At 39.8% G+C, this 25,072-nt stretch overlaps 1 protein-coding gene across 7 annotated transcripts in view; it reads right to left on the minus strand.

Moving 5' to 3' along the window:
* Positions 1 to 2,292: 2,292 nt before the first annotated feature.
* Positions 2,293 to 25,072, minus strand: part of PTPRZ1 (protein tyrosine phosphatase receptor type Z1) — a 146,872-nt gene continuing 124,092 nt past the window's right edge. For 2 of the 7 annotated variants that reach the window (XM_076330105.1, XM_076330077.1), the window contains exons 15-31: positions 23,791 to 23,876; positions 21,483 to 21,503; positions 21,217 to 21,313; positions 19,656 to 19,738; positions 18,772 to 18,906; positions 17,346 to 17,480; positions 16,100 to 16,263; positions 15,302 to 15,385; positions 13,615 to 13,750; positions 12,467 to 12,613; positions 9,395 to 9,488; positions 9,018 to 9,091; positions 7,869 to 7,997; positions 6,221 to 6,367; positions 5,787 to 5,929; positions 5,022 to 5,157; positions 2,293 to 3,317 (exon numbers count right to left, since the gene is read on the minus strand). In XM_076330105.1, the coding sequence (XP_076186220.1) occupies positions 3,177 to 3,317; positions 5,022 to 5,157; positions 5,787 to 5,929; positions 6,221 to 6,367; positions 7,869 to 7,997; positions 9,018 to 9,091; positions 9,395 to 9,488; positions 12,467 to 12,613; positions 13,615 to 13,750; positions 15,302 to 15,385; positions 16,100 to 16,263; positions 17,346 to 17,480; positions 18,772 to 18,906; positions 19,656 to 19,738; positions 21,217 to 21,313; positions 21,483 to 21,503; positions 23,791 to 23,876 (1,952 nt within the window). In that variant the 3' untranslated portion in view covers positions 2,293 to 3,176. The remainder of the gene's footprint in view (positions 3,318 to 5,021; positions 5,158 to 5,786; positions 5,930 to 6,220; positions 6,368 to 7,868; positions 7,998 to 9,017; positions 9,092 to 9,394; positions 9,489 to 12,466; positions 12,614 to 13,614; positions 13,751 to 15,301; positions 15,386 to 16,099; positions 16,264 to 17,345; positions 17,481 to 18,771; positions 18,907 to 19,655; positions 19,739 to 21,216; positions 21,314 to 21,482; positions 21,504 to 23,790; positions 23,877 to 25,072) is intronic. The other 5 variants (XM_076330121.1, XM_076330095.1, XM_076330130.1 and 2 more) reach the window with 3 other exon arrangements.

The following is a 25,072-nucleotide window of genomic DNA, read 5'->3' on the forward strand; positions in this document are numbered from 1 at the left end:
CAAAAATGTGCATTGTTTGGGACAGTGAGCCCATTCTGTACATTTGTAACTCTTATCACCCCCAAAATAACACAAGCATAATAAGAAAAAAATCTAGATCCTATTTTTCAAAGGTGTTTAACTTGGCTAGGGATACGTTGTAAGTTCACTTGCACTTAGAAGCCCTATCTCGGTCCCGTTCTTCCCAGACTTCAGAATTAGCCAATGTGCAGGTATGACAAGGAGCACAGGGAAAAAAAAAAGTGTAAAACCTGAATAAAGATGTCTTGGCTGAGAAAAGTAGGTTCCCTCATTTCTGAATTATTCGATGAACTAGTTATGGCCGTGAACTAAAGTGGCAAGCACTAGTATCTGCAGGCACACGGCTGCACCTCTGGCCCGAGGCTGAGCTACCTGCACAGATCCTGAGAAACTGCTGGCCACGAGAGGGGAAACTGCTGAAGAGAGCAAGAGTGAGCAGCTGACGGATGTCACGAGGAGTGCCACGAAGTCCGGCTGCGTTTCACAGGCGGTTCATGGGGAGTTATGTGAGGGAAGGCCAAACCCTGGTGGAGACCTTTGGGAAAGAAAAGCTTGCGAGGCCAGAAACACCAAGGTGTTGATAATACCATGTACAGCTGAGATGATCTAAGTGGCAGCATCATAAGTTTCACATTTGGGTATGGATGCAACAAAACTGGGGCCCATGAAGAAAAGGTAATTAGGTAATTAGGTTGTTTATCTGTGAAAAGACAGGGAGACCAGGCTGGAGAAACAGAGGGATCAAGGTGGACAGGGGAAGAATAAGCAAGGGAAAATGGAGAGAAGAGGGGTAAAAGGGGATGTGTGCATGCAAGCAGGCTGCTGGGCAGTACCCTTGCCCGTCTGCGCCCTGTGCCTGATCACTGCCCTCTGTCCTGCCTTCTTTTTAAATCCTAGTCCTATATTGTGTGTGAGGAATCCTGTTTCTACCACTCTCTCTAGCGTGCGTTCACGCGCGCCTGTGTATCTCCCTGTGTGGAACATGTGCCCTGCATGGTCCCTGGCCGGACCTGCAAAGGAGAATTGGGCTGAGACAGGAGAATCATCCTGCATTCAGCTCCGGTGGACAGGGAAGGGGAAACCCCTGGGGCCCCAAGTCCCATGGATTCAGGCACTCCATAATGCCTGGGACTGCATTACTGTGGTTATAAAGATAAGTGGTGAAGTGTAAAAGAGAATTCAAGCACATTAACATGTTAACACAGTTTTACAAAACAAACTATACATTATATTGTTTTGATTATTTTGTCTATACAATTTTTTTTTTTTTTAAAGAGGGCAAGAGCAGGAAAAAGTCTGCTTTACTGCTAGCTATTCTGTCATTCTTGTGCATTCTGTCTCCTGGTTTAGCACCTTCACACTCATTTCGTGTATCATCAGTACGAGGATTTTTTAGTTTCCGCTGCTTAGATTCCTCTAAGCCTAAATTTGTTTTGGCTTTGTTGCAGCTCCACCTATCCTCAATCCCACACTGCTGAAGGGGTCTAGATCTATCTGCTGACACTCTGAGATCCCTCACACACCCTTGCCTCAGGACATCAGTCGACTAAAATCTCCAAGTCCACATCAGGTCCACCTTCTCCCATCCTTATTTTTCATCTAAGATACTGTCCATTAGTTTCTTTGGCGTTCTGGTCCAGAACTGTATCTCTGCTCTCAATATTTCTACACAGCAACTGAATGTACGAAAGTGAGAAAATAGTTACTCTCACGGCCTGTGTTAGTTTTAAACAAAGATCTGTTCTGCTCCAGGCTCCTCCACCCTCCTCAGTGCTGCAACCTTCAGTACAATCAGTATCTTTTCTTGCCAGTTCAGAAGGTTACAGAAAATAATTGAGTGGCCAAGTTGAAACATTTTGCTTTTGTTCTTGCAGCGATTACTTGCTTTACTGCTTCCCAGAGTTCGGCTTTTGCTTTGCCAAAGGAGGCAGCAAAGAGCTCAGCAGCTGAATGAATGATCTGAAGCAAAGCCAGCATGGAGAAGTCTTGCAAGGGGGCAACTAAGGCAATCTGGAGGCCTGGGACAGCCTGTTAGCCTGTGGGTGACCAGACTGGGAGAGGCTAAACCAGGAGCCGACGTGGACACTATGGGTATGGGTGGAAGTGGAGCAGAGATTAAATAACAAAATGTAAAACTGCCTTCTGAACTCGCAGATTCCACAGGAAGAGCAGCCATCTCCAGGTCAGCCTTGAGTCCTTATTCCTGTAAGTAAAAGCTCTCTCATACGACAGTGAAGAGCGTTCACTGTATGTGGTAGACCGCTAAGCACAGACTGGAATATTTATATTTATTTTTGCAACGCCATAGGTAAAAACAATTTAACAATGCCAAGTACAGGTGTTAAATCTCATAAAAACTTCTCATTTCAAAACAAATGATTTCTATTTCATTTCCCACAAAAAGTTAAAATCACATGCAGCTATATGAAGGTTAATTGCTTAAGATGCACAATTATATATCAGAAGACTTTGTTAAAATAAAAACATACTGGACTACATCATTTTAACAAGGCAATTACACAGAACTAGAAAACTGACTCCGTAGTAAAATATAAAAATCTACAATTATAAATATAAATTTGGTCCATGGAATCACTACAGAAGTAGCAGTATTTACAGTAAGTATCAGATTACTATTCTAAATGTCTAATTGAAGTCTTAAAATGTTGAACGTTATGGAGAACAGTATTTTATTTACATTCTACTATATTAAAAGTTATATTTCTAGCAAATGTAAATTGTTATAAATACAGCAGATAAATCAAATACTAAACCCATGACATGTTTGTAACTGAGAATCTCCTAACACCTATAAATATGATAGTTTTAAGTTAAAAGCAAAGCCAAAAACTAATACTGAAAAAACATACCACAATTCAATTCTTAGAAACACTGTAAAAGTCAATCAAGTTAGTCCAGACGTAACAACGTATTACAAGAAATCTTTCAAGAAAAGGCACACATTGTTAATGATAAAAGTTCCGCGGTGAAGTCATATGTAACAGAAATGACTGAGCAACGGTTGGGATCTGATTATATATATAGTGACTGGACAGATCTCCCCCCCCCAAAGTATAAAACTGAAAATATTAATGGTAAACTCCAGGTGTGACTGGTGTGATGTAGGTATGTGTGTGTTTAATCTGATGTGTTAATTAAACTAAAGATTCTAAACTTTCAGCCGCATTTCCATCGGGTAAAGCTGAGCCGTTACTGTCCATAGATGCTGAAGGGTTTTCTTCTTGCCTTGTGCTGACAAGGCTGAGAATAGCTTTGTACAGAAACTGGTACTGTTCCTGGAGAAGAAAAGAGGATATAGTCAGTGTGTTGTCAGAAATAATAACACTAGATTATCTTGTAACACTGTTACTCAAAATTAATTAACAGCTGATGCGTCAGTCTGTTAAGGTACCGTGTTCCACAATCTATTGTGTTAGCAGCTTTATTCATTTTCTGACTAGTGGCTCCCCCTGTGCGCAATATAAAGCACAACATTAAGGAACACAGTAGAGGTGGGGGAGAAAACTGTATTTTTTTAAGAAATATTATGTGCTAAATCTGATCCTTGTTAAAGCCAATTGCAAAGTTCCCATTGATTGAATGGGGTCAGGATTAGGGCTACTATTTGTCTGTCGGCTTTTTTTTCCCCTTGAATATGTTCTCATTTTTTGCCCTCCAAATTCTATCTAGGCAGATTTTTTTAATTTTTTGTTTGGTACTTGCAGTTACTGTTTATGTTTTTGAAGACCCTGCCAAGTGCAGGAAGAGAGACGAGACTTTGTGGGAAGAGTCACTGAGGAGGCCACTGCCTAGGGGAAGCGGGGTGGGGTGTCTCAGTTGGGTGCAGTGGGAAATGGGGAGTGCCAGAAGCCAGCTGGAGCGCAGTGTGGGCTGGGAAGGGGAAAACAGCTGGGTGCGCTGTGCAGGGCAGCATCTCGGGAGCGCAGGCACAGCGAAGGCTGTGCTGCACCAGGTAACAGTGGATGCTCTGAAAGGGCAGAGGAATATTTTGGGTTCTAGGATGGATATATGAGGGTAAAGAATTTCTGTGATGGAAGGAGTGGGGAGCAGTAAGACAGACTAAATAGAGGGGGGTTTGGGGTCTGGACTATTAGGTTGCGCTAAGAGATACGGGGTAGAAAGAGCAACGAATTTGAAAATCTGCAGTAGCAGGATGGGAAACTGGAAATCTGAGATAAAGGGCCCAGGTATTTGCTGGAGGCTCCCGGGGCAAGAGGAGTGAAGGTCCTAATGGTGCTGCTGAGGTAGGAAGGGTTCCCATCTTCACTGCATTTTCTGCCAGGCACCTCAGTCTGGGCTAGCTGGGCAGGGCAAGGGGTGGACACATCTGTGAATCCTGTGTCATGTCCTGTTTTTGCTGTCAAAAATGTGATGATGCTAACCCTAACGTTTCACTCTTAAAGCGTTCTCCTTATAACATCCATTGTAGCTCTACAGCAGTCAGATTGGTAGTGGTATGACCAAAGGGGCAAGGTTCGCAGTTTTTCACTTCTGTGATGAATTTTCATTTGTATGACACTGACTTAGTAAGTAATTCTTATTTGTTACACTTTTCATGTTTTCTTTCTGTAAGCACAGTGGCAGCGGTGTCAGGTGACCATTCAACAGAGCATAAAAGATCAAAGTCCATCCTGAAATGGCAAACTAGGGTAACTACTTCAGGGTCTACTTGGAGTAGAAATTTACTCCTGCTGAATTAAAACCTTCATTCACATGACATAGTGCAGATCTTATGATGATGGTGGCAGCTCTGCACATTTTGAATATGACCACTTGATAACCACATAACAGGTTTTCACGGGAAATACTTTGTTTTGGAATAAGCAGCAGGTCCACTACAGCACCTTTGGAAGACAGTTTTGATTAACTCACGCAGAAACTAAGATGCCAATGGTTCGGTAATGTTGCCCTAAGATCTAAGCATGCTAATAATACCACACATAGGAAAAAAATATGCACACATTTTGCTTATTACTTACAATGTCTGTAAAGACTCCAGGCCTCATCAAATTTATCATCTTCGCTACCTGGTAAACATCCACCGAGTTCTCATTTTCCAGTTGATGCATCAGTGTTGTTAATGCGCAGAAAGTGCCTGCTGTCACCCCTCCATGCCTTTGTAAAGTAAAAAAAAACCCAACAAAACACAAAAAAAAGTCTCTAGAAACTGTATCAAGTTTCTACAGCTGGAGAAAATACAAAATCCAGGGTAAACTGCTACGATGAACTTCTGTCATGTGATCTTTACACTTTCTGAAATAGGCCCACCCAGCAGTGCCTTAACACAACCTTCACAGCACCTGGCTACAACTTCTGGAGAGTCTTTAAAAGCCAGTCTTAGAGTTACTTCCCTACAATCCTCTACTAACCAAGTCCTGAAGGCCTCAGGTCCTTCAGTATTTCAACATTTCCATATTTTTGGCCATTATTAAACAGCTGGAGAAGGGTAAGGTGCCTCATCTAAATGGTCTTACTTCTTTCAATAATAGACAATGAAGCCCTGATTGATTTCCTCTCCAGTGCCCTACTCGACAATCATCTGGAGTATCAAAATGATAGAACTGAAGAGAAAACATTGAAGTGTGATAAAATAAAAATGTTTCTCAATGCAGCTGAAACAGAAGCAGCAGCACTATTGTTAGGTGCAGACTTTGTGCCTTGTTTCAGCGGCTTTCATTCTAAATGAGATGGAGGGATGGTTCTACAGAGAAACATCAAAACAAACTGAAAGTTGCAGTTCTTACTCGTCATGTACAATCATGGGTCCATCGCGGTTGGAAGTTTCCTCTTTGATGATGCTGATCAGTTCAAAAGTTTTACTAATAGGACTATCAGGATTTGGCCATTTTGGACACTGAAAATGCCTCACTTCAAGTACATAGTCATCCTTAAAAGAGTGAAAAAAACATAGATCAATTTGGTAAAAGATTGACTGTCTTTATTTTTATCCTTCACCCTGTTCCAGTTCGGCTCCAGCCTCCAGATACAGAATCCCACTGCTGCGGAGGTTGGACTACCCTGTTCCCCCTGTCACCACATTACTTATAGAGGTTATTCCCTCCCTGGGTGTTTCAAGGGCATGAAATTTTATCACTCATTTATGATAGAAAATGTAACAAAATGTAGGCATTACCTATAACAAATCAAGTCCCGAGTTACATGTTTGTGACAGTGTTACCTGTGTAGCTTCTAAAATAAAGTCTTGGATTATGAGCTTCTCCTCGTTAGACAGACACTTGTGTTCTTCAGCGATCATAGTAACTTTGAAACTCTCACAGTTTATAGGCTCATCTTTGTTTGGCCAGTATACAAATTCATCTTCAGCCTCCAGGAAAAAAAAAGAAGCCATAGAAGTAAGTAATGTTGAGCTCTTAAAATAAAACTTAATCCAACATAATAAATAATGTGTCACGTATGTAATCAATGCAGCCAGCTAGATTTAAACTGACAAATCAAAATTTGAGTGGGATTGCAAAAATCACAAGTGGTGGTTTTCAGACACCTCTGTAGTGATCCTGGCCAGAAGACCACTGTACCCTGTGGAGACAGCGACCCACCTAACAGTCAACATGTGCTGTGCTGCGCTGTGCCACACGTCCAGCCTGGCCTTCAGGCTGTGTTGTGCTGCCCGTAGCCCATGGCCACAGGATAAATTTAGCTGGTGGATTGTAATGTAGGAGCCTGCAGGCAGCTCCCACTCTGTACCGATGATTACGCCACTTGCGTGGCCTTGGGATTATCTAAAAGTGCAGCAAGAAGTTCTCACGAGAACATCCTTTCTGTTTGACAGCAGAAATGATGAACAGAGTTGTTTTCTTTTAAGAAAAATCCTGTAATAGTTCGGACGACCAAAATGGGGGTAACCCTTCCATGGATGGGAGCTGCATGGCATGATGTACCTTGATCAGAGAACCGTTCAGTGCTGCACAGCTCGGGGTTCCCAGCATCTATGTGATGGGATGTAAGATTATCTATACTACCCTCTCCTTTATAGTGTTAGCCTTAATAAATAGCATTTTAAATGATACTTTACAGAGTCTGAGTGTCTTTCTTACTGGGATCATAATGAACTAGCACCTCCTGGCAAAACAACCTCCCTTATTACAAGGGCTGACTTAAAAATCCATCTGTTTTATAGGAAGAGTAACATTCGTAAAACATTTGATGAGAAATAAAAAACAAACATTGGCTTGGTTGTACATGTTTTTCCAGTCATGCAAGACTCTCCAAAGCATTTGCATGGCTTTCCTCCAAACTCATTACCAAACATGATACCCTCTCACACCTCAAGATTTCTCTGAGTACCAACCTAAAAGCTCTCAGATGTTCCTGCATTTCTAGTAAATGAAAAACACATTCATTTGTTATTAAATTACACATGCAGGATGAACACGTGAGCTTCCTTTGCTGTTTAGAGTCAGACAAATCCCTGCTAAACATTTGTTCGTAACTTTAGGAGATGAGCAAGAGGAACAACCTCCTACTTCTCCCCTTACCTAACAATGGCTGAAGAAGCCATATTACAACTGAAGTAAAAGTCCTGGAGCGAAAACTAACCTTGCATAACGGTCACTTCTGCTGTTTGGCTCTTTTTATAAACTATACAGGAATGATTCCATACTTTCTCATGCTAGTTGCAATCTGCCCAGACAAGGATCTCCAGATTTCCTCTAGATGATTTGGGGATTTTACACTCAGTACAGTATTATTAATTTTTAATTGTTTTTTGCAAATTCCAAGATATTGTCTCATGTCCTGCATATTTCAAAATGGTAATACTAATAAAATTCATACATAAACCCGTAACAATCAGCCACAAAACTCACCATATTCTGGCTATCAGGAAGCATGACTATTAACTGGGCATTATGGTCCCATATCATTCTCCAGAAATCCTTGATAGTGTGTAGTAAGGGATGCTGGGTAATAATGAATTCATTACTTTGATAATAACCCTGCAAAACAAAATCAACAGACTCAGAACTGATGCCCAACTACTAACATTTAAAGGAAGCTTGTAGTGGACAGACCCAGAGCCTCGAAAATAAATTGCAGACTTGTGCCTCCTTTGGCTTCCTGCAAATATTAGAAGAATATAAAACTTCCATTGCAGTATTTTCCAGACGAAAAGAATAAAATCAATTACACTGAAATAATTTTTAAAACTTAAAAAAATTTGATCAAAAAAAAAAAGACAAAAGAAATCAGTGGAGACTTGAACAGCCGACTCAGAATGAAAATACATTAACTTGTACACACATGCTAATTGTTCTACATTAGCCAGAATTCCAGAGGAGCTGGCAATCTGAAACAAATAAAAGAATACTTGAAAAATCTGCAAAAATCCCAAGCGGTCTCTTAATTTGTACAGCTGTCCCAGACCAACTTCTTACCACAAAAGAGAGTTCCTTTGAACTAATGCACCTGATGAAGTATCATGCATACACAGCACTGCAGGGAGCTTTCCCATCTCTTTCCTGAATGTCCAGGAAGCATTTACTCCTCCCTCTCAGCTAATGAAGGGGAAAAGAGTTGAAGAAAACCCAGGGAACAAAAAGATAATGGAAAGCTGATGAGCTATGGTGCCTTGGGCTATGCCAGTTGCAAAAGCTCTGTAAGATGAGCAGGTAGGAAGGCAAACCACAGTACAGCCATTAAAAACTCACCTGTTAGTTAACACTTTTAGTTCATTTCAAAAGACCCTTCCACAGGTGACGTTTAGCTTTACCAGTTTTTACAACTATGGTGGGATTTCTGGTTCTACAGATTGTTAAAATGCAATGCGCTTAACCAAACTTAAAACCAGTAATAACAGTAATAATGCTTCCCCGGGGAAGAAACTCTTTCAGGCAGAGTAATAGAAGAAAGGAGCTTTCAAAATCAGGACTGTGCCACCCTAACTCAGACACACGGCAGCTCTGAAAACAGCTATACAATGGGACATTGCTTTTCACCAATACAGTTAACTGACTTACCATAATATAGGAAGCATTGATGTAGTCTGTCCCTTCACCAGACAGTGATGAGATACCCACTCTAGACCTTTCCACTGTAAAAAAAAGTCATGAACTAGTACGTATGTTGCAATGACTCATATATCATAGCAATTATCTCACATATCTCATAGTAATGATAACACTAAGCTCCATTGATCAGGATAAAGTGTTATCCAGCCACCTATTTTTTTTTCCTATGTGTAGTACTTAAATCATTTCTTCACTAAAAGTACTTTACGGAACATTGCTCCACACCAATGCAGATGTCTTCAGCTCTTGCTGAGGAAAGATTAAAGGTTTGACACACAGTTCATAAACATTTTGCCACCCAGAGAAGCCGATTTGAGCAAGCTTACCAGGAATGATGGATGAAGTTCGGTTCTTTTCTCTGTTACACTGTTTGAGTGCAGTTGAATAATCACACTGCTGCGTGTTAGACTGGCTCAGTAACTGAAACAATGAAGTTAAAAAAAATCAGGTAACTGTACATTCCTTCATTAGCTGCATTAAACAGAAGGGTGCACGTATTGCAGGTTAGCTGTCTCTCTTAACTGTAGGTATCTAACTATCTGGCTAAACTACCTAGCAAGTCATCAGAATCTTTTTTCTTCACTGTTCTATCAGTTCACATGATTCTTGAGCCCTAGATCAATAAGCATGTCTTTGAAGGAAATGCCACTTCATGTTGTTCCATATCTAGCGCCACAGTGCTTGTTGCCATCCTGGTGTCACTTCCATTTGTAATGAAACAACACAGCTGTTCATGTAACTTTAAATAGTTTTGGAAAACAGTAAATGTCTGTGCAGAAAAATCTGCATTGTTATACAGACAGTATAGCTCCTGATGTGAGGCATCTCTAGATATCCCAGTTATGAGCTTCCTGATTTTCTCTCCAAATCTTGAGAGGAAAATAGGACTGATCTTGGGGGGGTCTCATTGACTTACTTGTTTCAACTAATACAATTCAAATAGACAAGAGTAAGAGAAGGAACGAGTATATACAGGCTGGATCGATGGGCCGAGGCCAACTGTATGAGATTCAACAAGGCCAAGTGCTGGGTCCTGCACTTCGGCCACAACAACCCCATGCAGCGCTACAGGCTTGGGGAAGAGTGGCTGGAAAGCTGCTCAGCAGAAAAGGACCTGGGGGTGCTGGTCGACAGCCGGCTGAACATGAGCCGGCAGCGTGCCCAGGCGGCCAAGAAGGCCAATGGCATCCTGGCCTGTATCCGAAATAGTGTGGCCAGCAGGAGTAGGGAAGTGATCGTGCCCCTGTACTCGGCACTGGTGAGGCCGCACAGGCTCGAATACTGTGTTCAGTTTTGGGCCCCTCACTACAAGAAGGACGTTGAGGTGCTGGAGTGTGTCCAGAGAAGGGCAACGAGGCTGGTGAGGGGTCTGGAGAACAAGTCTGATGAGGAGCAGCTGAGGGAACTGGGGTTGTTTAGTCTGGAGAAGAGGAGGCTGAGGGGAGACCTCATCGCTCTCTACAACTACCTGACAGGAGGTTGTAGCGAGGTGGGTGTTGGTCTCTTCTCCCAAGTAACTAGCGATAGGACGAGAGGAAATGGCCTCAAGTTGCGCCAGGGGAGGTTTAGATTGGATGTGAGGAAAAATGTCTTTACTGAAAGAGTGGTGAAACATTGGAACAGGCTGCCCAGGGAAGTGGTTGAGTCCCCATCCCTGGAAGTATTTAGAAGACGTGTGGATGAGGCGCTTAGGGACATGGTTTAGTGGGCATGGTGGTGTTGGGTTGATGGTTGGACTCAATGATCTTAGAGGTCTTTTCCAACCTTAATGATTCTATGATTCTATATACGTATATAAACCACAATGCTGTATATATACTGCTTAGGCATGAAGTAAGTTTGGAAAGCAGGTTTTTCCTAGTTTTTAGGGATTTTTTTGATTGCTAGTAAAATCAACCTAGGTAAAATCAATCCCTAGGAAAAAATCAGAATGTTCAAAAGAATTCAGAAGACTTTTCTGTGATGTTTTGGGCTGGACATGTGTAGCTTTCAGAAGCTGCCTGCTTTGGAAAAACAGATAACAAACCAGGGAAGTTCCATCAAAGTGAATTAGACCACAATTTTTTTTTCATCTAAAACAGTTCTTCAGTAAAACAAGGCTCCGCATTTTTGTTCTTATTCTAATAATTTTAGCTTGCAAAGGAAAATGAAATTGAATGAGACGTCCCTTTTTTGGTAATATTTAAACTCTTGCAATCGGAGCTCTACATGGCTCCTGCAATTTGCACTGCACACTCTGTGTTTATATATATTTACACACTCTGTTTGTATATATTATGTGTTTTATTCTTTCATCTGTGTAGGAAAGGTGGGATGCTTATTTCTCCAAGCCCATCACAGCTGAGATAAGAGTCCCTACTTTTCCCTAGGAAAAAACAGTGCAACAGAGTCGGATCATTCAAGCCAGGACAGCAGCAAACTGTGAAATCCTTTAGTATGTTGTTCCTACTCTGTTGTTCTGTATTGTTCATTATCTTGAAGAACTACTAAGTACTGTGCCTATGTGACCAAAATACTTCAGAAAATAAATACATTAATATTTTTCATAGCCTCATTATGTACTGACATTATCTACAGACTTATCTGCTTAAGTTTTTTAGTTATGATCCAACAGCTAATTGTGGAAAGAATATACATTATCCCATGCAGTCCTCCTTAGAATTAAAATCCTTAGAGAGAAAGGTTCTAATAATCCATTTCCAGACAGCAAAGTCTGTTTTGCCACATAATCTGGAAAACATTTAAGTGTGATTTACCTCTCTGGATTCGAATTCATTTGAAAAGGTAGGATTTTCTGTGTTTCCTCTCTAAATGACCCAGTGAGCAAGCTAGACTTCCCATTCTCCCCATGAGTCAACAAGCTGTTTCTCTCATAGATTCTGGGCTGTTATCCGGCTGGCTCTGCTCTTTCTCTGGGTGACTGAAAGTCCTGTGCACGTACACACTGCTCTCCACATCCACAAGCACCAAAGAAGTGTTCACTTATCACCTGCTGAGGTGAAGTCTGTCTTCTAGCCAGTGCTGTGCACTGAGGGGAGTATGTTGATTGATCAATATAGCTCACGACATTTTTTCCAGAATGACATCTTTCCAGACTGTTGTTTTACCTTTGGGATCTTCGTGCAAAGGCACGTAGTTAGATTTTCCAAAATCTACTTACTGGCCTATTTCTCATGCTTGTGGTTTTTTTTTTTTTAAATTCCTTGTTTAAGAGTATGCAAATAATTCTTTTGTTCCAACTAACTGCATGCATTTGTTAAATTGCTCTGAATTTGGGCTCAGCAGTTAAATTTTAGATAGAGAAAGCCAATGAAAGTTGTGTTGAGATGATACCTACTTTTAAGTTATTCAGGCTTGCAAGCCTGAAGCTTTTCGTGTTACTATCTCAGAGAGCTCACCTTGAATTGTTTCTCCAGTCTGGTCTTTCCTGTTGGTCCAGGTATCAAGAGAGCATTAACATAGGCATGAATGTGAGTCTCAAGGACTTCTGTTTCTTTACTGAGTATCGCTTCAACCAATGCATCGTGAATGAAGATGTATTGCTCCTAGGAAAATAAAACCAAACATCCGAGCTCTAATTATTTTCAGATTCCCCTGGACACCTTTGGCTAAGCTGCCACTTCTGACACAGTCAGTATTTCTTCACAGTGTGCCGCTGTAGGGGAGTTTTCTCAAAAGCGATCCTCTAGAGTGAAGGCTGTCCCTCCGCAGTGACAGTAAACATTTACAAGCACAATTGAACTACACATGCAATGTATATATTACATGATACCAAATCCCCACCACCTGTGGTATCTCATGTTCACAGAACAGAGTTAAAAATGCAAGCATAGCCTTGAGTCAAATTTTCAAGTCAGCTTGTTATGCGACTTTCCCTGCCTTTCTTGCAATAAAGTGATCACTCCCAGTTCCTACCGCTATCCTTTATTTTCTCTCTCACATCCTTTGGAACAAGTGCCCATGCTGTTGTTGATTACCTTTTTTTCTGTTGAAAGGCACTGGGAAATCTAACCACCTGTTCTTGAAACCTGAAGTAGACTTTCAAACGCCCTGCTGTTGTCCTTATTGTTTTCTTCTGGTCTTTCACTATTCTATATATAATCTTCAGGTTAAAGCTGCTATAGATAACCTTCTGTCTGAAACAGCTTCTTTTCCTACTTTTTATTGCCTGATATCAACTGTTTGATCAGGTTCAGTGAAGGTCTGAACATCTGACAATGGTGTTTCCTTAAAAAAATCTATGACAAAAATGCATGCCCTGCCAAGAAAGTGCTACTGCGGGAAGCATGATTTGTACAGACTTGCCCTCTTCTGAGTCCTCCCTAATAAACAGACAAGAGCCCATAAATAGGTAATTTCTAGTGCATTGCTCTAAGCGAGCCTGGAAGGATGTCTCTACGAAAACAAGAGAAGCAAGAGAGAAAGTCCAGTCTGGTGACTGGTTGCCAATCTCTCTGGCGGTGCCAAAAAGAGGACTGTATCATCTCTCCTCCTGCAAATAGAAATAGTCTGTAATAGTCTCTCGCTGTATATATTTAATTCTTACCTCAGTCTGCACCAAGTAGTTCCTTTGGGTACGTATGTGTTTTAAGAATCCAAATATGTTGACTGTCCCTTCATGCTGAATTTGCTGCAGCATGCTGTCTAACACTATGTATGTACCTGTCCTTCCAACACCAGCACTACGAAACAAAAAAAGAGTCTTGAGCCTGAAGTAAAACAATAATGAAAAGAACTGTTTCTTATGCATAGCTTTTTCAAAAAACTGACACGTAGGGAAGATTTTCCTCTAAAAATCGTTTTATTATATGATATACTTTACTAAAACGTCAAGGCTGGCAATGAAGAAAAATCTTTTCAACTCATCTTTTTCTCTGTGCAAGAATAGATCTAAAGGACATTTTCTCAAACGATTTTTAACGTATCAATTGAAATAGAACGAAGGGGTTTCCTGCAGGTCTGCAATTTTCAGGCTTCTGATACTCCTTAGGATACTCTGTCAAGTATACCTAGAAAGGGTGGCATATGTCAGCATTTGGGCACAGTTAATGTGCTCAAGTTCTTCTATGTTGAAACGGACATCACTTTAAAGGGGAAGTTGCATTATGCCACCCATTACAGCTATAGGAGATTTCACAGATACTGGACTGAGGAAAACCCCAGGAAGTGGCAGAGCTGCTGAAGGTACATCTGCAAAAGAAAAAGCTTAGTGCTCTTCAGATACAGCTAAGACGGCAAGCAATGCTTGAAACCCTTCTTAAAAAGGGAAGATGCAGAAGAAAGGGTTAATCAACTCACTCCTGTTATGAACTCCGACTCATCTAGCATAAAAACAGCTGTATCCTAAGATTAAAACCCAACTTTTTCTTTCATAAAATATCTGGGTAGGGAGTACACGGTCAAGAGGTCATTTTTTGTTATCTAGTCATATATGGGAATTACTTATGAGGAAATGTTATGTGTATTGGTACATGTAACTTGGCAGCAACACTGTGCTGGGTCTGCACGGTCCCTTACAGGCAGATCCAAGCTCAGTCTGCACATGCTAATTCAGTCATCTCATTTCTTCCACAGAGGTGGCACAAAGCATGGGTAGTGTGAGCTCAGACTGCTGTAATAAACTGTCTAAATAAACGTGATATAAAACTGAAAGGTCCAGGTTATTAACACACTATTAGACACAAAAATGTATAAAGATTACCAGGCACCATCTGTACTTGTTATGAAAGAGAAAACATGAAAAGTACCAAAATGTAAAAGTAGCTAAAAAAATTTTCATGAAGTTTGTCATCTGTGTCCTCCATATAGCCTGTAAAGATAAATAAAAGTTACATTTCTAACATGAGATGACTCCTTTGAAATTCCATAGTGCATGGGGACAGGTGAACTAACAGCTGAATAAAGCTGCCTACAGACAGAGGTGAGTTATACCTATGACCCAATGGAGAGGTCTGACTGAAGCCACACAACTTACCACCGTTCACTTTTTAAAAACTCAATTTAATTTACTTATAATGTATTGCTGATCTCTCAGCCTGCTGGCATAGATCTCAGACTTGGCATTTTGGGGAAGCTCTTATTTTGAACTTCCCAAGAACAGGCAGGATGTAGATAGCAGCAGAACAACCAAAATGTGGAATTTTCATTTTCCAAGCTAAAAACAGATTTCAGTCAGATTAGATCATCCCAGAAATAAAATATCTTCATTTGCAGCATTTGTGAGGCGACTTTACCTGTTGGCTTCCCCAGAGTCAGCTCCAGAAGGACAGAATTCATGAGGAGGTTCTCTTTCCAAATGTTCCATCAAAGGTGAGGTACTACAGTGGAAAACCAGAACCTGCTTATATATTTTACAATAACCCGGTCCTTCACGGGCATTGTGAAGTCATTCCAGGCCCTACAAGCCCTTTTTAACCAATTTTTCCTGAGCTGCCCAGTTTTAGTGAGCGCTGACAGAACACCTGCCTGCACACTGTGGCACATGCAGACCTCAAACCGTTCCCCAGAATGCTCCTCCATTGCAAATGACTGCTAGAGCGCAGAGTAATGTTAAAAACAGCAGAGTTGTAGTTCAGCCAGGAATAGAGTGAGTCTTCTTTTGTGGACAGAGCTCCTCTTAGGATTACAGAGTATCCCTGCACCAAAGAAAGCATGAGCCAAAACCATCCTAATGATGTATTTGCAGAAGTGAAACAATTACTGAAACAATTATTGCTACTTATGTATCTGGTAAAATCATAGCAATCAAGAGAGTAGTATGGAAATGTGCAAAAAAGTAGAAAGAAAGGCATTTTTGCAAAAAAAAGAACATAGTGCAGAGCAGCAGCATCTTGTTTACGGAGATTTATAGAAGTGGCACAGACAGTTGATTAGTTGGCCTTACCAAGGATAGAGATATCAGCTAAGAAATTAATCTTATTCCATCAGGAATTGTTAAATGGGAGAGTGAAATTTTGCTTAACCCACCACTGAAAAATTCTTTTTTCTGCAAAACAAAAGCGGAGTGAACCTTACGGCGGTAGAAACCACACCTGCAATGAACCACAACAGGCCCGACAGCGTGGCGCTTGGCATGTGATGCCTTCCGCACGAAGGTGAGCACGGGCAGCGTGTATTCTGGAACACCCATGTCAGGCCACTGGGTATAATGGTACTGGGTTACTATACGTCCACTAGACCTCCCTTTCTGGGAACCCTGCAACAGAAAAATAATTCCATATGTAACCAGCCCACATCTGAATGGCAACTCTTCATAATTTTATTTCTGTACCTGATAGTTCTTGAATTAGTACTGTCCCTATTTAGTTAACAGCATGCCACCTAGGTCTGAATATTCCAGCTTTCAAAGAGAAGAGGAAGGGCCAGTGCTTCTGTCCCACCAGCTTGCCCTCTGAATGGAAAAATGACCTGGCACTGTCCCTTAGAAAGCCACAGAGAAAGGCTAAGAGCGCTGGAGGGATAACAAATTACAGTCGCTCTTAAGAGTCACCAGCTATTTCTGCCACTTTGCTCCTCTGCTGGGTGGACAGAAAAGGTAGGATTCACCTCACTCAGCTTTAGTGATCTACAAGGGAAGTAGCCTTGTGTAGGCTGCTTTTCTAAGCTCCCTCCCTCAATGGCAACTCAGAGGCAGGGATACCTTCAGAGAGCAGGTCATCTCATTCAAAGATTGGTTCCTAAAACAGGCAGAATAAATTACTTGACAGTAAGGGTTGTACTTTAGCCATTAATTGTACAGGGAGGCCGAGAGACTAGATGTCTAACATTTAGGTGGCTGAAATAAATTAAGCTTTCAGAATGCCCCTCAAAGTAGCCGATGTCACACTGCTGAGCTGAGAGCATGCTGGTTCTGATTACAATAAAACAAGGTGTGGATTCACCTGTTTTGCAGGGGGGTAAAAATTCAGTCCTTAAAAAGGAAAATTGATAGCTGAGGTGGATGATTTAATTCATACCACGTTTTCTACTAGTTGCTCTCTTTCTGAAAATGTATCCTCCTGCTCACCAGGCAGGAAAAGCCCAAATCAACTCTCCAGTGTCATCACAGCCTTTTCCCTGATGGTCCTACATCACACCAGTACTACAGGCCAGTATCTTCTCAATTTGTTGATCTGGTCAAATTAACTCTGAAGTTGATGAGCATCTTGGCTGGCAGAGACCTACAGGATTCAGCTTTACCTACACAACAGAAAAGAGCTGCCAACTGCCTTGAAAAGTATTCTGAGCAACTTTTAACACTCCCTTTTGCCGAAACTATGTTTTCAGGCTGCCACAAACCTTTTTGATCTTGGTGTTTCTGAGAGTAAAATTCCTCACAGTGTAATAGGCAAGTACATGAACACTCTTCTGAGTAACCAAGAAGTTCCCATATTCTTCACTACCTTCAGCAGGCCAGTACTGGTCACATTTTCTCTGTTAGAAAGCGAATGAAAAACAGAGAAAAAGAGAAAGAAAACAAAATGTCCAACTAGCAAGCTGAAATGTTCAAATTTAAGAGCACAGTCAACCACAAAAACATACAGGGACTCTCAATAAACCCAGTTTGTAATAGACATGATCTTCAGCATAAGAGAACAAATAATGTGTATTTTATGCTGTAAAGAGAGATGGCTGTGCAAAGATGCTCTTTATTTGGAATACAACAAAAAAGAGAGGTTTAAATCATACTATCAGAGTTAAAGGGCTCAAATATTGTGGAACTTGCCATCCTATAGGCACTCTATAATCTAAAGAAAATAACAGATAATCTATAAGAAAAATAGGAATACATTCAAGTCAGTAGACTCGTCTGTGGCTTTTGGTTGGTTCATAGCATGGGCAGAGTATACTTATATCTGATCAGCGAGGGTAAGAGTGAGCTTGTGTGTGGCCAGAATATACAGTAGAGATCTGTGATGTCCAGCTTTTTGGTTGTGTAGCCATATAGCCTTCTCTAGGAGTACTAGAAGAGTACATGTTTATAGCATGGTATTACAAGTGAAGTGGTATTCCCAGTGCAGCCCTCGTCTGCATTTGCTGTGTCTGTATCATCTGACAGATGCTTAATAGGTCATATGACAAGACTTACATGCATTTTAGGCATTGCTGCCAGTATGTGGCAAGTGTGATGCAATGTCTCCTCATGTGACCCGAGGGTACATGCATACCCCCATCACATAACCAGAGAAATACACATCCTGTGATGGGGTTTGACCTCATTTTGTCTCACTGGACAAACGTGTATCTAGTCACGTAGTAGGAAAGGAACTGTGGGTCCCACGAGATGTTAACAGGGAGCAGCCAGTGAATATCCAGAAAGATTCACCCGAACTATGGCCTTCTCCTTTCCAGGGTCTAAGGCATCCCCGAGAAAGAGAATGACGGAGAGCAGATTCCTAGCAGAATGTGGCACAAGATCCAGAGTCTGGCCACTCCTAAATAAATACAAGAAGTCTTTTTTTCAGTATAAGACAATTTTTTTGTAGTTAGAACATGGTATTTTCAAGATGTTGTTGACAATCGAGTTTAAATGTTTTCTTTAGTTTCCTACTACAAATCCTCAACTTTATACTTCTATAGCCAATCCTCGTACAAGCAACTACTACAAACTGTTGCTTTTTGCTCAATAAATGCCTAAAACAGATTTTTAAAAGAGAGAAAAGAGTCTGCTAGAGGTAGATCTATCAACATCAGAGAAATAAATAATAGACAAAGGTACTCATACCCTTCCTTTCTCCACGAGATTAGTTATCATCACAATAACTTCTACGTTATGTTCCCATATCATTCTCCAGAAATCTTCCGCTGTCGATTTTAGTGGCCCTTGAGCTGCAATGTAGGCTTTTGGCTTGTTGTAGCCCTAAATTGAAATATAACAAATGACACTTGTCAAACCAAAGTCCGTGAGCAAAAGGAGGCTGGGAGGAGTACATGACATTTTATGTATCTATTTTTAAAGAATCTCAAAAGCTTTTAAGTACTTTTGAATTTATAACTATCCAAATCGCAGAAACCCTGTGGTACCGGATGACATATGACTGCAACTGTCATGTCAATGTTTATCATTCCAACAAATAGGATATATGTTCAAGTGCCCGTGCTCTGGCAGAATGTTGACATGATAGTGATTATGAGACATCTGTTATGATAGTGGTTTAAAAAATGAATCAAGATCATTCACATGTAAATTACTAGGTAACAAAAATGGAATAAATGGTACCTCGGTGAGGCTCTCAGCCAAATGGCATCTTCCTCTCATGAGATTATCTCAGACAGAAGAATTAACCACTTACCAAAAATGTATAAAAGAACAAACATTCAGATGCAAAATGCTTCTAAAATGACTCAGATGTGACAGAACATTTTTTTGTTTCATGAAGCTCTTCACTAAGCTGCAGCTGCTACAATATCAAGATGGATTCAAGAAAGAATTGGAGTTTTACCTGTGCTTTAACTTTGTAGGCTTAACTTAGATCATTAAAGCTTTTTTTAATAAAAACTGTAATATTGTGATACTTTTTTTTAATTAAGTCTATTCACCTCCATACATCAGTTTTTACAGAAAAGGCTGACAGATGAGTAGGCTGGCAGATAGAAAAAGGCACTTACATCAACATAGTTGGCATTAATGTAATCAGTCAGTTTTCCATCCTTTTCTGCAAGCTGTGCTAATTTAACCCTAGTATGATCATCTGTAGTAAAACAAGGGAGAAAATAAGCATAGTTTTCTGCAAGAATTATATTCTTCCTATAAGAAATCTTTTTAAAAAATACTGAAATGGATTTTTACAATACATAAGACTAATACAGTGACAATCACATATGCAAACATCCTGTGCTTAGGTATGAATCAGATTCAAAATTCTGGTTGGCAGAAAAATAAACTAAGGAATCCAAGGATTCAAGGGATTCAGAATTTAGATGCCTGAACAGCAGCACCTGGGGTCATTTTAGGTACTGTGACATGTTCCCCTACGGCCTCCAGCTGCTGCTTGTGAAGGGGCACTGGTCTTCCGTAAGTCCTGTGTCATGACTGCCAAGCCTGCACAGTGGGATGTCTCAAATGACAGTAGGCACCAGTGTTTAGGCACATTAATTCCAAGTTAAAGAGCGGAGACTGGAGAGCAATGGGACCTTGGAGAAGCTGGTCAGCTGAAGAGCCTCAGCAGTGGCTACCTCAGGGAGAGCCGAAGCTTTCTGTAGGCTGCACTGATTATAAGGACTAGAGGCTTGATTCAGTTGCACAGGGCAATGCTGGCTACTTGAGCAGCCCTAAGCTGCTCACGCACTGCCCTTTGACAAAAAAGCCGCTGGGTTGGCACCTTTTGTACAATCAGGTACAAACACAGAGTGGCAGAGGAAAATCCCTGACTTTCCATCCCTCTAGAGGTATCTTCAGCCAGGTGGAATGGGATTTCTTGCTGCTGGTTTACATTACATTACACTCTGCCAGATGGGCTGATTCTGTCTCTTTTTCTATTAAGCTCTAGTGACGCTGAATGCTGAACATATATTTAATTTAGAGCTTCTTGTTATCAGAACAAAGTTGAAATACTATAGCGAGTTAAGAAAAATATATTAAGCCACCAAAATGATCAAGAGCCCAGAGGCAATAGCTGCAAAGAGAGATTAACAAAACTGAATAGATGTGTTTCAGAAAAGAAAAATCTGGGATAGTGAAGAAGGGCGACGCAATGGGAAAACATGTGTCCTGGCTAATGAAGCTGATCTATTTCATTGTGGCGGGGCACAATACAACATAAAACCAGTACATTTATATTTATATATGACAGTAAATATATCCAGGGATTGTGAAGTTCCTAGAGAGGATAAATCGTCATTATTCCAGATCAAAGATGGATTAATTTTGGCAATCAAAACACAGCTTCTTTGGCTTTATAATGGCATTACAATGAAATCTCCCAACTCCCTTTGGGTCATCACAGAAGACACAAATATGTCTTGCTAACACATGCTCATCAAAGCAGCAGAATGCCAGAGGACTAACTTGAAGAGATGTGAAATCTCATGCTATTCCTCTCCAAGCAATTTGCTGAACAGTAGCCAGAGCTTTCAGTGTAGAGGTATTTTTTTCCCTCTAGTAACATATAAATCTATACTTCCCTATAATTATTTCTTAAACAAAACACCAAGTGATGCATTTACTTACAAGCAACAATGTTTATGTATCGATTCTTATTCTTGTTGTCGGGGTGATTAGAGCTGTCTGATGTAATACCTAGATCTACAGTACAGCTCTGGATTTCCTGGGGAAAAAAAAAAGCATGTCATACTTTAGTAAGTATTAAGATACATAAAATGTCCTAAAATACAGTAAGTCAGCACGAAAAGAACCACAACCTTATACCCAATTATCTATGATATTTTACAACTACTTCATTGCTAAAAAAAAAATGCAGTGAAATAATTCCTTACCTGATAAAACTCTTTCAGTGTCTAATGAGGGAATGAATGCAAAAAAAGTAAAAAAAATCAAATTCCACAGCACAGAACAAATGGATAAAAGTGTTTATATAAATTACAATTACTACATGGAAAACAGTTATGGTCATGCAATATATATCTCCATAATAACAACAAAACTGAATATTTTGACATAACTCTTAAAGGAAACAAGAGGTAATTTTCCTGTTAAAATACTGGCATCTGTTTTCCTATCTTTAGCTTTTATGTTAGACCTCAGGCTGGTGAAAGCTTATCCATATGAGCAACATCACTGAATTTAGCCCGATTATCTATATATTTAACTGTTCATTGGATTTGTTATTGGTCCTTATAACTGCATTAGCTTCTCTGTGGAACGCTTTTGCTCTCTTTGCATTCAGCTGTAAAACCTTCACTGGAGCAGGACAGCGTGCTGCTCAGACAGCCTCATGGCACCCTGGTGAAGGACAGCATTACAGCCCTCAGCCTGCCACCAGTTTCTCAGTGAACCCAACGTTTTAATAAAGAAAGAGACAGGCCTGAGAAGACAGGCATAAAGTCTGTAAGACTCACAAAATTACTTTATTTTATTGATTACTTTAACTGACAGGAAACTCAAGCATTTATAAGGTCCACATTGTTAAGTAGGAAATATGTTGTCATCACTAAAAGTACTACAATAATATTTTCCAACACTTTTAGGATTTATTTTAATATTAATCACCTTCAGCTATTTAAATATACATATATGAAAAGTAGTTACCAGTCTGAAAATTAGATTTTAAATATGGGTTGTTTTATAGTAATATAAATAAAAAACCTGAACCACCCCCATACATTCCAAATGTATGCTGACTCTGCAAAGACAATGACTGTATTTCAATTTTTCCATATCTTCTAAGTTCATTATCGGTAGAGAAAGGACCAGGACACTAAATCTGGGATAGTCTGTAAAGCCAAAAAGGATCTCCAAGAAATGATGAGGACACTGAGTTTTTTGTAACAGTTAAAACAAGCATGAACTATTTCAGATGGTGTAGGTGTAGCTCAGTGAGATGTAGTGTATTTGGCCTTTGGATCTCTGCTGTAATTTAGGAAAAGAACAATTTTAGGAAAAGAAAAATTCAGGATGAACGATTTGATTTCTGTATTGCTGTCCTCACTAATGGTGAAAGAACTTTGTTATCATTGTATTCACACAGTCCTTCAACATCTGCTCTTATTAACAGCCAGTCTAGCTGGAGCCCAGTCCTGTCAATGTGTATGCACATGTGTAACATATGAACATGTACTGGACATTCACAGGTATTTGCAAGTTTGGTCCCACAACCAGATGGATATTCTGAATGTTAAATGAATTGGAGAAGAAATGCTGATGAAGAAGGTTAGGTGAATGACATGGAATTTTTGGTCAGTTAGATGACAATACATTGGCTGGGGAAACAAAAAGCAAAACCAAAAGATGCAAAACTGTGAAGTTTTACTTTCAGTATTGTTGTTTTGCATCAGGAATATTACAATCGTATTTTAAATTAATAGAGATCAATTAAAAAACTTGTTTCCATCCCAACTGACTGATTTTGTTAGAAATCACTTGTCAAGAATTTTAATAGCACAGCTTTAATTACAGAGCTTGGGTTTATAACGTTTATTTTATGGGACTTAAGTTAGAACACATCTATCTTTAAATTGCTTGTAATGCACATGAATGTAAAAAACTGAAGTTCATTAGTTACATATGGTGATAGTAACATTATATGATGAGAGCATACATTTCAAAATTTTGAAATACCTCTTATGAACCATATACTTTAGGAAAGGAACTGTAAAGCTTTCACTACCACATATGAAGACTACATTAGCTCTCCTGTTAATCAGAAGTCTTGCCACGTGTACTCATTATTACCTCCAATTTTTTTTCTCTGTAAATGGAACAAGCAAATGTGGGTAGCTTCTGCAAAATTCAATTGGCATTAGTGTTGGACAAACTTTAGATCGACAACTGTATCTGATAAACCATACAGATTGCATTATCTTTGCATAGTTTATCACACACTCATTTAGTATTTTATCACAGTGATAAACATTCCCATTTGCATCCCAGTCCTGTTAGCTTTTATAAATCTCCCTAGTCTTTATGCATAAACAGTCCTTACTGGGCTCACAGTACTCTTATTTACATGCATTTATGAAATTGGTCCCCAAGTCAGAATGTAATGCCCAGTTCTTTGTTTCCAGGCATTTAAACTTAACATTATTTGTATGTGCTAAGAAGAAAGATGACATCATAAAGCCATACCTCAAATTCTTCAGAAAAACCATTACTTGCATGTAAATCTGCAACATGTTTTGGAAAATGCTTTATTGGAATTGCTCCAACATCATCTTAGGGGTGGGAAAAGACAAAAAATATATTTATGAAGAATAAAAAGCCAGCGACATATAAAGAAGTTTATATGTAGGCAATCCACACAATATCCTGAAATAAAATTTTTGCCATGAACTTTGGATATACCACTCCCCAAAAAATAAAACCACTCTTTAACACCATTAACGTTTCTAAAATCATTCTCTAACACTTATACATTTCTAAATGACTATTCAGAAAGAAGAGATAGAAAATGTCTTGCTAGGTTTTGCTCTGTCTTTAAGCCCCCCAAATCAAGGTGCTGATTCTGCAAGATGCTGAGCTTGTCTGTAAATTGAAGAGCACTCAGAACTCCCTGTGAAGCCAAGGGGAAATGGGAGGATCAGCAGTTTGCTACAAGATGTTCAAAGGGAGAGGGTAGGAGCAGAGCTCTAAATAATACTGATAAAGAAAGAATGATCAGGCAGAGTCGTCTGGGTGCTTCAGGCTGATTAGTGTTGCACTGGGACTCTCATACAGTACATGGACCAGCTGCATAGTCCCAAGCCTACTGAATTAATGCAGCATTATGCCAGTAGTATAATTTTAACTGATGTGTTGCATGTTTGCATTGGCATCCAAAGGAAACAACAACTAATTTTCATCTTTTACTGCATTAGCGAGTACTTCCAGTCGGGTTTTTTCCCCCCATTCTCCCCTTGATTTTATGATTACCTATTGATAATAATCTTATGTCTGATCCTGGGAGTATTGACCGCAAATTTTCACATCAGGCTTTATACTTCGAGTTTTAAGTGAAAGATTTAAGTTTAAGACTTTCTGGATACCCACAAAGACAATATCTACATTCTCAACCAATAAATGTGATTCACGCAACTTCTGGGTCCTGATACTCAGTCTGAATTTTCCATCTGATGTTTATATTTCAGGACATCTCCTTTTTACTTTATACAAATACAGAAAAACACTCTTGTGTAGAACATTCATTAGGGATCATGTCAAAAACCTTTGGGACTTTTAATCTTCTGTTTCCTGCAAATATGCTATGTAAACAAAGTCATCTGTTCTGTTAATTACCTGTTAAAGGATGGCATTATTTCAGCTAGTTTTGGTTCTGAAGAATAATTTTTTTTTAAAGCCTTTCATGGATTAAAAATATTTTTATTTCACAATTGGTAATTTCATCACTGTTTCATATGAGAAAGAAACATCA

Source organism: Aptenodytes patagonicus, chromosome 1 (assembly GCF_965638725.1).
Source record: "Aptenodytes patagonicus chromosome 1, bAptPat1.pri.cur, whole genome shotgun sequence".
Taxonomy (NCBI): domain Eukaryota; kingdom Metazoa; phylum Chordata; class Aves; order Sphenisciformes; family Spheniscidae; genus Aptenodytes; species Aptenodytes patagonicus.